We start from the raw sequence: 11,683 nt of genomic DNA on the forward strand, positions 1-11,683 counted from the left end.
CCGAGTCAAGTCAAGCTCGGGCAAGTTCGAACTCGGCTCGAAATTTTTTCGAGCTCCAAAAATCATCAATACTCAGTCCAAATCCAATTTCAAGTTGAGGCAAGTCAAGCAAGCTGACCAAGCTAACTCGACTCAAACCATGGATGGGCCAACATTCAGGTTCATCCTGGCCGGGTAGAGTGGGACACCACTGAATGAGGCCATCAATAGGCTGGGCTAGCCGGTCATGCTTTCAACCGGGCGTGCTATAGGATTGCATTAGTCTGGCATTACATGCTCAAGGACAAGCCCAGGATGAAAATTGGTAACCCAACTTAAAATGGATTCGCCTACTTGTTAAGGGCAACAGTACATCCAGGTAAGATGCACATAGCTAAATGAACAACATAGATCTTGTTCAAAAGTAGCAGATGAAGTGCCACCAAGCATGGACCAGTGACCAGATCCATCCAGGCCAGGCTCGGGCAGGAGAACTTGGGCCTAGGTTAATTGGCAACTCAGACCAACTTGTTCGGTCTGGAATTGGTCGAGACCCGATAGTCTTTCTTCTAAATCTTAGCTAGCAGTGCAGAGCCAAAGCAGACTCAACCAAGTCCATGAAAACTCAAGAGGTATGATCAATCGTTACTGCCAAGGGCAGGGTTGAACAGTTCCATTCTCAACTGTCCATTCATATTCTACCAACAGAAGGTCAGGATCATCCTAACCCCGTAGTTTTGTGTGAACCCAATAGGTGGGTTCCAATCACCCACTGGACAAGGGCTTGTAGTGGCATACAGAAAAAAGAAGATACTCTGGTAAACTATGATGGTTGATACACAGCACCAGCAATTAGCACACTTGACATACATTTAAATCAAAACTTATGCTGACTTGCTCTCCTAACCAGATGAACCCCAAATATTTTATAGACAATATAGATGAAAAACAGTCTACAGTCAAAATTCAATAAGCAAATACCCAATAACCAGAGGATGGGATCATTCAATCAATGTGACTTCAGATGATAGCATGCCAAATGCACAATTTTCAAGCATCTGCATATCAACCATCACACTGCCAGAGTATCAAATAACTCCCTGGCAGTTTGGGTAGTTATTCACCACAAATTCGTAGAAAGATGTAATCTTTCATTCCTGCACGAGGCACACAAGTACATTAATCTAAACCATCCAAATTTTAGGCCCCTCGTCCAAGATTAGTCTAAATTTGATGGGGATTGACTAGTGATCAGATGTGGCAGGATTTGATTGGGCCACATTCTGTGATTAGAGATGGGGCCGATCAAGTATGCAAACAACTTTCAAACATGCTTTGCATGACCCTATCTCTAATGGCGTGAATGGTCCTATCAAATCCCACCACATAGGATCACCCGGGATACCCCTGGTGGCCAGGTCACCGAGCAATCTGCGTCCATCTAAATCACATCGATCTAGCAATCCTAACCATCCAATAGGCCAGGTCACTAGGCAATCGGCACCTATCTAGATCACACCAACCTAACAATCCTAACCATCCAATGTGGAGCTATCAAAGGGCTTGTAGGAACAATGATCACTTCTTCCAAATTAAATTGAAAATTCAGCTTACTTGGGGCTTTTTTGGATATGTAGAAGGTGCAGAAAATAAACGGTTTTTTCCCCAGAAATATTGTTTCCAGGAAAGCATGAGAAAACAACATTGCTTCCCATGTTTGTTTATGTACAGCATTTTCCAAGAAATCTGGAACAGTTTCTAAATCACATGTTTAGCAAAAAGAAAATTTCCCCAAGAAAATTCAAGATCCGCATGACATCAAGGGAAGGAGATGAAGCCTGTCTAGACTCTCATATTCATGTATGATCAACAGGGAACACCCACGTTGGAGGTTCATTATGGGTTTATTATATGGTAAGCAAATGCCATGGCAAGTGCCTGCAATTTCCATCATTTTTACATCTTGATCTGGTAATGGGAAGGGTTAACTACAAGAAAACTATACTATTGAGTGCTCCCACATGATCAAAAAACCCTAACCCGTCAATCAGTGAATGCCCAATGCATATAAGCAACCAAATTAGAGGCATGGTTTGCAAATCAGTTTCGGTGTACCATATGGATCACCCACCAATACAGGGTCATGTCACCCCCAGTGTCGAGCTGTTTCAGGCTGGTACGTTCATGGGCAATACATTCCAGTTTCAGACAATATAGTAAACCATGGTTTAGAAGAGAAAAAGATATGCATGTTTAAGCGGCCATGGCTGCTGTGACCAAGGGTTGGAACAGCCATGATTGCTGCTATCGTAGGACAATATCGATCAAGAAAGAAACAAACAAACAAAAACCTGTCCAGGAAAGAAGAAGGAAAAAAAAAAAAAAGAGGGAGAGAGAGAGAGAGAGAGAGAGAGAGAGAGAGAGAGAGAGAGAGAGGTGCCCATGGTTGCCTTCACCCAACGTTGCAGCAACCATGGGCGTTGCCTTCGAAATACTACAGCTAGCGACGGGGAAACGAAGGAAAAGTGTGAAAAATGGGGACGGGGCAGGAAAATAAAATCGGGATTTTGTGAGAAAACTTTGCATGTAGGAAAATGCGATTTCCCACCCTTCCCTATGGATTCAACAAATGCAAACAGTTTAAACGAAGTTCCTTGAGAAACTCTTTCCTCTAATCTAGTTTCAACAATCTAGTTTGAACATAATAACGTGTCATTGAATGACAAGGCATCAATCCAAGAGCTGTTCTACAAAGCAAGATGGGAATGGATCTACATGCATGTGATCTTAGCCAACCTGCTGGGGACACCATATCCCAAATATATGTTTTGTAATGGACCTAACATAATAGTTTCATACAGCAGTTCGTTATGCTTCTCATTGATGTGAACACATAACTGTAAGGGCTCCCATAATCGAGAAAAGGATTATGTTCTTACCTTGTACAGTCCATGCTCCTCCCACTATTTTCTTGGCAGCAACTACTTGGGTCTTCAAAAGGAGCAGCGCAGAGTGCTTTTCCTTGGCAACACATTCATCTTCGCCAAGACTCCTGCATAACTACTTGCCTTGATCACCCTTTGCATAGGCCACATGTGAGCAGATGCCATTGAAAGGACATTCATTTGCCCGATTCTGTACAGCACCGACATGAAATCAATGTTGTGAGAGGAACCAACTTTTGCAACCGATTCCATAGTTTATTCACATTGCAACAGACAGCTATGAAGATTCCCATATCAAAATCAGAGTCATGGAGCCGCCTCAACTGGTAGTTGTACACTGTATTTTAAATAGCGAATGGCATGTAGAGGAGCGTTCACCCCCCTGAAGTGTGAGGCGTACTTCTATATTTTTAATCAAGGTTGTGCTTGGCTGCACTGATTTCATGATAATCTCCAAATTACACTGATTAATAATGAAATTGAACAAAATTTCATGATATTTCGTGCAACCAAGCACAACCTAAAGTACTAGGAAATGGTAATCATTAAGTATAAAAGTAAAGAAAGAGAAACTGATCTAAATACCATTACTTATTGAAAAGACTAACTAATTTTTATTGAAAATAGAAAATTTTAAATAAACTTCAGCCAAGCATGCACTTGTGCTGAAGGTTATCTTCAAGGGGATATCAAACTTTACTTTTGTGTGTGTATCACTGTATCCTCTCCTGAAGTTATGCAGGGCATAGAATGAGCAGCTATAGGGTCCTGCTCATGAGCAATTGTACATTTTGTGGTGAGTAGGATTTCATGCATATGGGGCCCATGGTTCGATGATCAAATCATTATATTGATGGACCTCAGCACAGATGAGGATGTGCAATAAGTTGCCGAGATCTGAAGATCACACCATTCGATATTTGGCCTTTTCTCCATTCAACAGCAGTAGTTGCTGCATTCTCTCTTATCTGTGCATTTGTTAGCAGCATATCAATGGGTTGGCATTTACAAATCAGAGACATTTCTGGTGCATCCAGCATCCACGGTGAGTCTCATTGTATCAATGGTTTTGATCATCAGACCACAGGCCCCACATGCAAGACATCCTAATTGTCAGAAAACTACACATTTGCTTATGAGTAGGACCCATAATTCCTCTGCTTTCTTAATGTAACCTCTTGCTTTTCCTTTTCATTTAGGGCCTGTTTGGCAGCTAGGAAAATAAAAGGAGAGAAAATGTTCACAAGAAAGTGAACTTGCCTTTTTCTGATTTCATCAATTTCCCAATCGATAAAGGAAACAGTTATCTGATTTCATTGATTTCCCCATCAATAAAGGAAAAAAGAAAGAAGAAAGAAATACATGGCCTACTGAGAACTTCATGAGAATCAGAAAGCGTCTTATTCTTACCAATACTTGTGATGACTGATGATATGTCACCAACTCAAATGTGGTGTTCTCCACAAGTAAAGCACCTTTTACTCAGTTGCTGGAACAACTGCTATCTTTGCTGCTACCCTTTCCCCTGATTGTGCCATTAGCTTCATACAGTCACCCTTGCATTCTGCTAAGGTAAACCGCAGCATTGCAATGTCTACATCTTGTGAGTTTTTCTGAAGTTAGTCAGCATGACATGAGAGAACCACTTCACCCATTGCAATCAATCAACAACTCCATGTATAGACAGTAATGCATGGATGTAGAAGGCAATTTGTTCTCTCAAGAATAGTGGGGTTCTTACAGCTACAAGAAAAACACTTTTCAGCAACCCTTACAAGATGGTATGCATTATTTGTAAAGGCAACCAGCACCTTAGTTACATCCATTTACAAAGACGCATTCATAAATGATAGAGCTCCATGTTGTCTTAAGGGAAAAGAAAAAAGAAAAAACGGATGATAGCACTTAAAAGAGCTCTCTCCGTAGCACAAAGGTCCACTCATAATGGCCGACAACACACTATGTGGTCAAAACACAACATATGCAGTGGCATCTCATTTTGGCACACCTATGCTGTCACATGACTAGGGATGCATCATGTGCCCAGGCTTAAGAAAATAAAGAATGAAACGGAAGTGAGGTGCCAGCTAATCGCATGAATTTCAGAATTTACAAGAAAAACAAGAAGAAACAATGCTTGGGCGAGGTGCACACCAGATAGTCGGGTAATCAGTAAACACGATGGATTACATGTGCAAAGTTTGTAAGCCAATGCAGAGATTATCCAAGACTTCACGTGCCCATCAAACACAACAATCTATTTAAGCCCTTTTTTCTTTATAAAGAGTAAAGCCAAGGCAGGGAAAGAATACAGCCCAAACAATTACAACCCAAAAAAGAGTCGAAAGATAACAAACATCAATGGCTTTAGATCCGGACACCCTTGAAAATCACAACGAAGCCCTCCCACGCTCTTGAAGCATCATGTTGGGGAGAATCATAGACTTCTTTTGGAGATTTTCGATGGTGAGCACCCTCTTCCTACCCACAAACCCAACAAGGTTGTCACCTTGGACAATGATTGTCGTATCATCTTGTAGAAGGACCGAACCGAGAAATGACCCGATTTGTGAGTTTGCCAAACAATCGTGTCCCTCTTGGCCAAGGAAGGATGATAACACTACAATCGATCCAAAAGCCTAACAAAATCACCCACTTCCTCATCCAAAAGGCCCCCAAGGCATGGAGGAGACCATACCACAGAATCTCCACAAATGTAATAACCATAAGCTACTATAATCTTCCTTTGCCGGAGACAAGCGAGCTAGTCTTGAGAACTCCTGTAGCAATCTTCCTCCATACCACACATAGAGCTGGGCAGAATCCAACCCGATCCGATGGATCCGATCCGAATCGAAGGTCGGGATCAGGTCGGATCGAGTAGGCCCACTCGGATCCGATCGTATATCAAGTCGAGTTCGGATCAGTGGCCAATCTGGATTGATCCGTTCCGGGATCCGATCTGATACGATCCTATCTGGTCGAGTACCTATATAAGATATTTTTACTTTTTTACTACCCTCACCCGAACGAAGCCCTAATCCCTTCTTTTTCTTTACCTAAATGAGCGGCGCTGCACCCACCCATCTTGATCCGGCCACTCAGTAGCCCGACACCCATCTTCACCGTGTAGGTTTCATTTTAATTTTATATATATATATTTTTTGTTTATTTTCGAGCAGTGGCCCGCCCTGGCTCGCTAGTGGACTGCACGAGGTGCTGGCTCGGCTGCAACATCTCACCCTGGCTCTCCTCCTTTTTCTCCCGATTTCTCTCTCTCTCTCTCTCTCTCTCTCTCTCTCTCTCTATTTCCCTATCACGAGTCTCCGGCTCGGCTTGATTCAGCCCAATCCGAATCAACCAGACAGACTCGGTTCGATTTCCCTGACTGAGTCGGACTCAGTTCGGGTCAGCCAGCAAGGATTCAAATCGGATCGAGTCAGCCCTGCTAGACTCGGTCCCGGTTCAGATCGAGTTCGGATCAGGTTCTTGGAAAAATCCGATCAAGTCAAGTTGGACCCAATCCGGTCCGACTCGACTCAATGCCCACATCTACCCAAAAACGAAAGCACCTCCTATCTCCAAGCGAAAAAAAAAGAAGTCAACCCTCACAATCTTAGGGGCCACAGAAATGACTGCTTTCCACAGTTCAGAAGCTCTTTATCTTGAAGATATCCTCACCCCCCATCCTAGATCCCATACTTAAAAGCAATCACAACTCTCCACATTCTCCCTTCTTCAATGCCAAACCTCCATAGCAATTTAACTAGGAATGCAAGTTCATCATGCCCAACATCCTTATACTCACTCCCCCTTCATGGCACCTATCTGACCACTAATTACTAAATACCAAGAAAACCTTAGATGATGTCCCTTCAATCCTCTTCAAGGTTCTCTCCATCTCATATGGCCAAACTTGAAACAAGATGGGAATCAAAATGGCATATGGTCTACAAGTGACAAGGTATTACACACGCAGGACAAGAGTTTGTACAGTATGTTCATTTTTCAGTTCGCACAAGTGTGGCCCATTATTCAATGATCCAAACCATTGACATGATGGGCCTCACTATCAATGCCCATGTGCTAGAAATCCTCGTACTCAAATATTCTCGCCCTAAAATATTTGGCATTTTCTTTGCGAACCCCCTATTTGTTGGGAATCTATTGAAGGATTGTATTTTAACATTTGGAAGATTTTGTGTACGAGTCATTAAGTGGGGCCCAAAATATCACTAGATTACTCATTGAAAAACAAGCCCACAACGAGCTGAAAGCCCGAACAGTACTATACAAACTCGTCCCGACAACGATTGTCGTATCATGTTGTGGAATGATCGAACCAAGAAATGACCCGATCTGTGAGTTTACCAAACAATTGTGTCCCTCTTGGCCAAGGAAGGATGATAACACTACAATCGATCCAAAAGCCTAACAAAGTCACCCACTTCCTCATCCAAAAGGTCCCTATTGCATGGAGGAGACCATACCACAAAATCTCCACAAATGTAATAATTGTAAGCTACTATAATCCTCCTTTGATGGAGACAAGCGAGCTAGTCTTGGGAACTCCTATAGCGATCTTCCTCCATACCACATATCCGCCCAAAAGCGAAAGCACCGCCCATCTCCAAGCGAAAAAGTCAACCCCCACAATCTCAAGGGCCACAGAAATGACTGCTTTCCACGGTTCAGAAGCTCTATATCTTGAAGATATCCTCACCCCACATCCTAGATCCCATACTTCGAAGCAATCACAACTCTCCACATTCTCCCTTCTTCAATGCCAAACCTCCACAGCAATATAACTAGGAATGCAGGTTCATTGTGCCCAACATCCTTATACTCGCTCCCCTTTCATGGCACCTATCTAACCAGTAATTACTAAATACCAAGAAAACCTTAGATGATGTCCCTGCAATCCTTTTCAAGGTTCTCTCCATCTCATATGGCCGAACTTGAAACAAGCTAGGAATCAAAATGGCACATGGTCGACAAGTGATGAGGTATTACACACACAGGACAAAAGTTTGTATAGTGTGTTCATTTTTCAATCAGCACAAGTGTGGTCCATTATTCAGTGATCCAAACCATTGACATGATAGGCCTCACTGCCCATGCATAGAGGTGGGCATCTATTCGAGTCGGACCGGATTGGGTCCAACTCGACTCGATCCGATTTTTCCAAGAACCCCCGAACTCAATCCGATCCGAGACTGAGTCCAACAGGGCTGACTCGATCTGATCCGAATCCTTGCTAGCCTGACCCGAATCAAATCAAAATGAGTTGAGTTTGTCCGATCGATTCGAACTGGGCTGAATCAAGCCGAGCCGAAAACTCTCGGGAAATTGAGAGAGAGGGAGAGAAAGGAGGAGAGAAAGAATGAGAAGTGGGAAATCGGGAGAGAGAATGAGAGAAAGGAGGAGAGAAGGATCAAGGAAATTGGGAGAGAAATGAGGAGAGTCAAGGTAGGACGCTGCAGCCGAGCCAACACCTCGTGCGGTCCACCAGCGAGTCAGGAAGGGCCACCGCTCGAAAATACACAAAAAAAAATAAAAAAATAAAAATGGAACCTACCTAATCAATAGAGGAAGATGAATGGTGAAGATGGGTGTCGAGCTGCTGAGTGGCCAGATCGAGATGGGTGGGTGCGGCGCCACTCGTTCGAGTAGAGAAAGAGAAGGTATTAGGGCTTCGTTCGAAGGTAGTAAAAAAGTAAAAATATCTTATATAGGTACTCAACCGGATTGGATCGGATCAGTCCGAATTGGCCACTGATTCGAACTCAACTCGATGTACGGTCGGATCTGAGTGGGCCTACTCTATCTGACCCGATCCTGGCCTTCGGTTCGGATCAAATCAGATCCGTCGGATCGGGTCGGATTCTGCCCAGCTCTACCCATGCACTAGAAATCCTCATACTCAAAGATTCTCGCCCTAAAATATTTGGCATTTTCTTTGTTAACCCCCTATTTGCTGGCAATCTATTGAAGGATTATATTTTTCCATTTGGAAGATTTTGTGCATGAGTCATCAAGTGGGGCCCACAATATCACTAGATTACTAACTGAAAAACAAGCCCACTTCCACAAGCTGAAAGCCCGAACAGTACTGTACAAACTCTTGTCCTGAGCATTGTTGCAATCCAGCAGACATAAATCCGGACATCCAATTGTAGAAAGAATTACCATAATGGTGATCATACCTGGAAAGTGCAGCAGCGAGATGTGCCAAGTTTTAGCTGAATAAAGAAACCAAGGAAAGAATTACCCACTAGTTAAATCTATAACTTGGCTTTTGAAGCTAGTCATCTGCACCTGTTCACTCAGTCACTTAATAGGGTCCTTCTGCTCCTTTTTCCTTCTTCATTGATAACACATATCTAGCCAAAAGCAAATCAAAGGATTTCGGAAACATATGGGACATGTCACCCATTTCAAGTTGGAGAATGCTATAAAACACAACTTGGGACAGACGCATGCAATAAGAAATTGAAATGAAAAACAAACAATATAAATACCGTGGAACACTGACATGCTATTATTATTATTAGGAGTTGTACCATTTACTAACTTAGCATCACATTCTGTTATATATCCAACACTTAGTGCAGACATCTTCAACATTTTCAGACGTTATACTCAGGCTACAAACCATATAGCGATGAGCATAGAGGAGGCTTCTTGCTCACCTGTTACTTAGATCCACTTCATGTACAGTTAGACTAAAAACACGACAAGACATTCCTTTTTCTGTTTGGATTGGCGCATCCAACCAGGAAGTTAGCAAAGCCATGGTAAAATTATTCAAGATCATAACAGTTACTCATGCATGGCATAATAAGAAATTATGTGATACCGATCTAACAACAAAGAGTAAAAAAAGAATGAGATGGGCCGGCATCGAGATAGGCTGAAATAGAAGGAACTGACTGTTTAGCAACTTTAAAGTTCATGTACAATGGCAACAACAAGTCAGGTTGCTCTCAGTATGATGGTCAAGATGACAAACTTAAATTGAAAGAAAGAAAATAAAGAACCTCGTGACCATTGCAGTGAAAGAAAGAGGATCCCACATCAAACTACTACAGCAAGAACACAAGTTACACGAATCTGAATAGGATGTAAAACAATCAAATTTATCGATGCGATTTTCGTTCTTCATAATACTATTGCCAGAGATAGAAAGTGATTTACAACTTAATTCCTAAAAGCAGCATTCCATCATCTTCCCAATATAACACATGGCAAGAGCAATCTAATCATAGAATATCATCAAATCAAGCAATTCATCCAATCTAAAAAGACGAGGGAAAAAAAAAAGGTTTTCTCTTCCTAATTTGTCGATCCCAACCGTCCAAGACGATAACCACATTCATCGATTGATACAAGCTGTAGCATATAAACATATTGCACTTTCTATCAAAGAGAACTAAAACAGAGAGGAAAAGAAATGTACATCTGAACAAACCACTTGTATAGATACCATGGCTTTCTCCACCCCCTTCTCTCTCTATATATATCAACTCGTAACAAATCCAGACCTTCCGTTCATCCCACCCCAGATCAAGAAGACGGGAACACGTCCTTCACCGCTGAAGCTGCAGTCAGATAATTGAGTGTGTTCCGCAGCGTCTCCTTCTCTCTCTTGAGCCGCATCGCCGTGTCCTCCAGCTCCAGCAGGGCCTGCTGCTCCCGTGGGGCTCCTTCGAACGTGCTGCCCACGAAGAACGAGAACGGGGTCGGGAACAGATTCCGCCTCAGGTCCTGCGCCTCCTTCTCCGGCTTCCCATTAAGCCGGTTCGACAGCCGGATAACATCTTTCATGTAGGATTCCACTTCAGTGGCAAGCGACTCGAGGTCCTCGTCGCCGGAGGGGCGGTCCTCGAGCCATGAGACCTCGGCAACGAGGTAGGGTTTGGTGCGGACGAGGCCACGGACACGAAACCGCTCCTGGCCCTTGCAGATAAGGAAGAATCGATCGTCGACGAGGCGCTCGTGCTTGACGACCTCACCAACGCAGCCGACGTCTGCAGTGCCGCTGGCGCTATCGGAGTAGATGACGCCGAATCGGAGGTCGGTGTGGAGGAGGGTATGCATCATCATCCGGTAGCGGAATTCGAAGATTTGAAGGGGGAGGATTGCACCAGGGAAGAGGACGAGTGGGAGGGGGAAGAGCGGGAGCTCGACAGTGTCGATCGAATGGTGATCCGGTGCTCCCGCGGAGCACCGGATTGAATGGTGGAGAGAGGGTTTGGTGCGGGCGGTTGGGGTTTTGAAGGCGGCGCGGGGGAAGGTAGGGTTTAAGGAGGGTTTGAATCTGAGGGTTGGGGAGTGGTGAGGGTGTAGGATTTGGGGTAGCGCCATTTCTACCTTTCTTTTTTCTTCTTCTCTTTCTTAAAGGTTTCCTACTTTGGTAGGGAGAGAAAATAGGAGTTTGATTTTGAAGAGGAATGGTGGTGTAGAGTTAGAAATTGAAGTGGAATTGGAAAGAACATGATGTACTCTTCTTCCTTCGCCAGATGTTTTTCTTTATTTTTTTCTATCCTGGCTGTTGGTGGTTTTTATTTGATGGGAAGGGATTTTATACTCCGGTTGTGTAGGATACTTGATATACTAGCGCTTTAAAATGATACACCTGCAATACATTATCTCAAAGTAAACCCGCTGCATCTTAATATTAGATTGGTTGGACCATCCTAACCTTTGATTCTTGACTCATGGGATTTTTTATTTTTTTTTATGTTAACCGTTTAATA

The 11,683-nt window shown here is 43.3% G+C and overlaps 1 protein-coding gene across 7 annotated transcripts; it reads right to left on the reverse strand.

The window, feature by feature from the left end:
* Nucleotides 1–2,629: 2,629 nt before the first annotated feature.
* Nucleotides 2,630–11,475, reverse strand: LOC131253488 (uncharacterized). 7 transcript variants are annotated; one of them, XM_058254544.1, is made up of 4 exons: nucleotides 10,384–11,475; nucleotides 4,335–4,537; nucleotides 2,919–3,114; nucleotides 2,630–2,818 (listed from the first exon to the last, which is right to left on the reverse strand). In XM_058254544.1, exon 1 carries the CDS (start codon nucleotides 11,289–11,291, stop codon nucleotides 10,491–10,493), a length of 801 nt encoding a protein of 266 aa, XP_058110527.1. In that variant the 5' UTR covers nucleotides 11,292–11,475; the 3' UTR covers nucleotides 2,630–2,818; nucleotides 2,919–3,114; nucleotides 4,335–4,537; nucleotides 10,384–10,490. The 7 variants fall into 7 exon arrangements, with proteins under 7 accessions (XP_058110527.1, XP_058110518.1, XP_058110513.1 ...); XM_058254535.1 differs by adding an exon at nucleotides 9,131–9,166 and having other exon boundaries at nucleotides 2,630–3,114; nucleotides 4,335–4,518; XM_058254530.1 differs by adding an exon at nucleotides 9,131–9,166 and having other exon boundaries at nucleotides 2,630–3,114.
* Nucleotides 11,476–11,683: the final 208 nt, after the last annotated feature.

Source organism: Magnolia sinica, chromosome 1 (assembly GCF_029962835.1).
Source record: "Magnolia sinica isolate HGM2019 chromosome 1, MsV1, whole genome shotgun sequence".
Taxonomy (NCBI): Eukaryota; Viridiplantae; Streptophyta; class Magnoliopsida; order Magnoliales; family Magnoliaceae; genus Magnolia; species Magnolia sinica.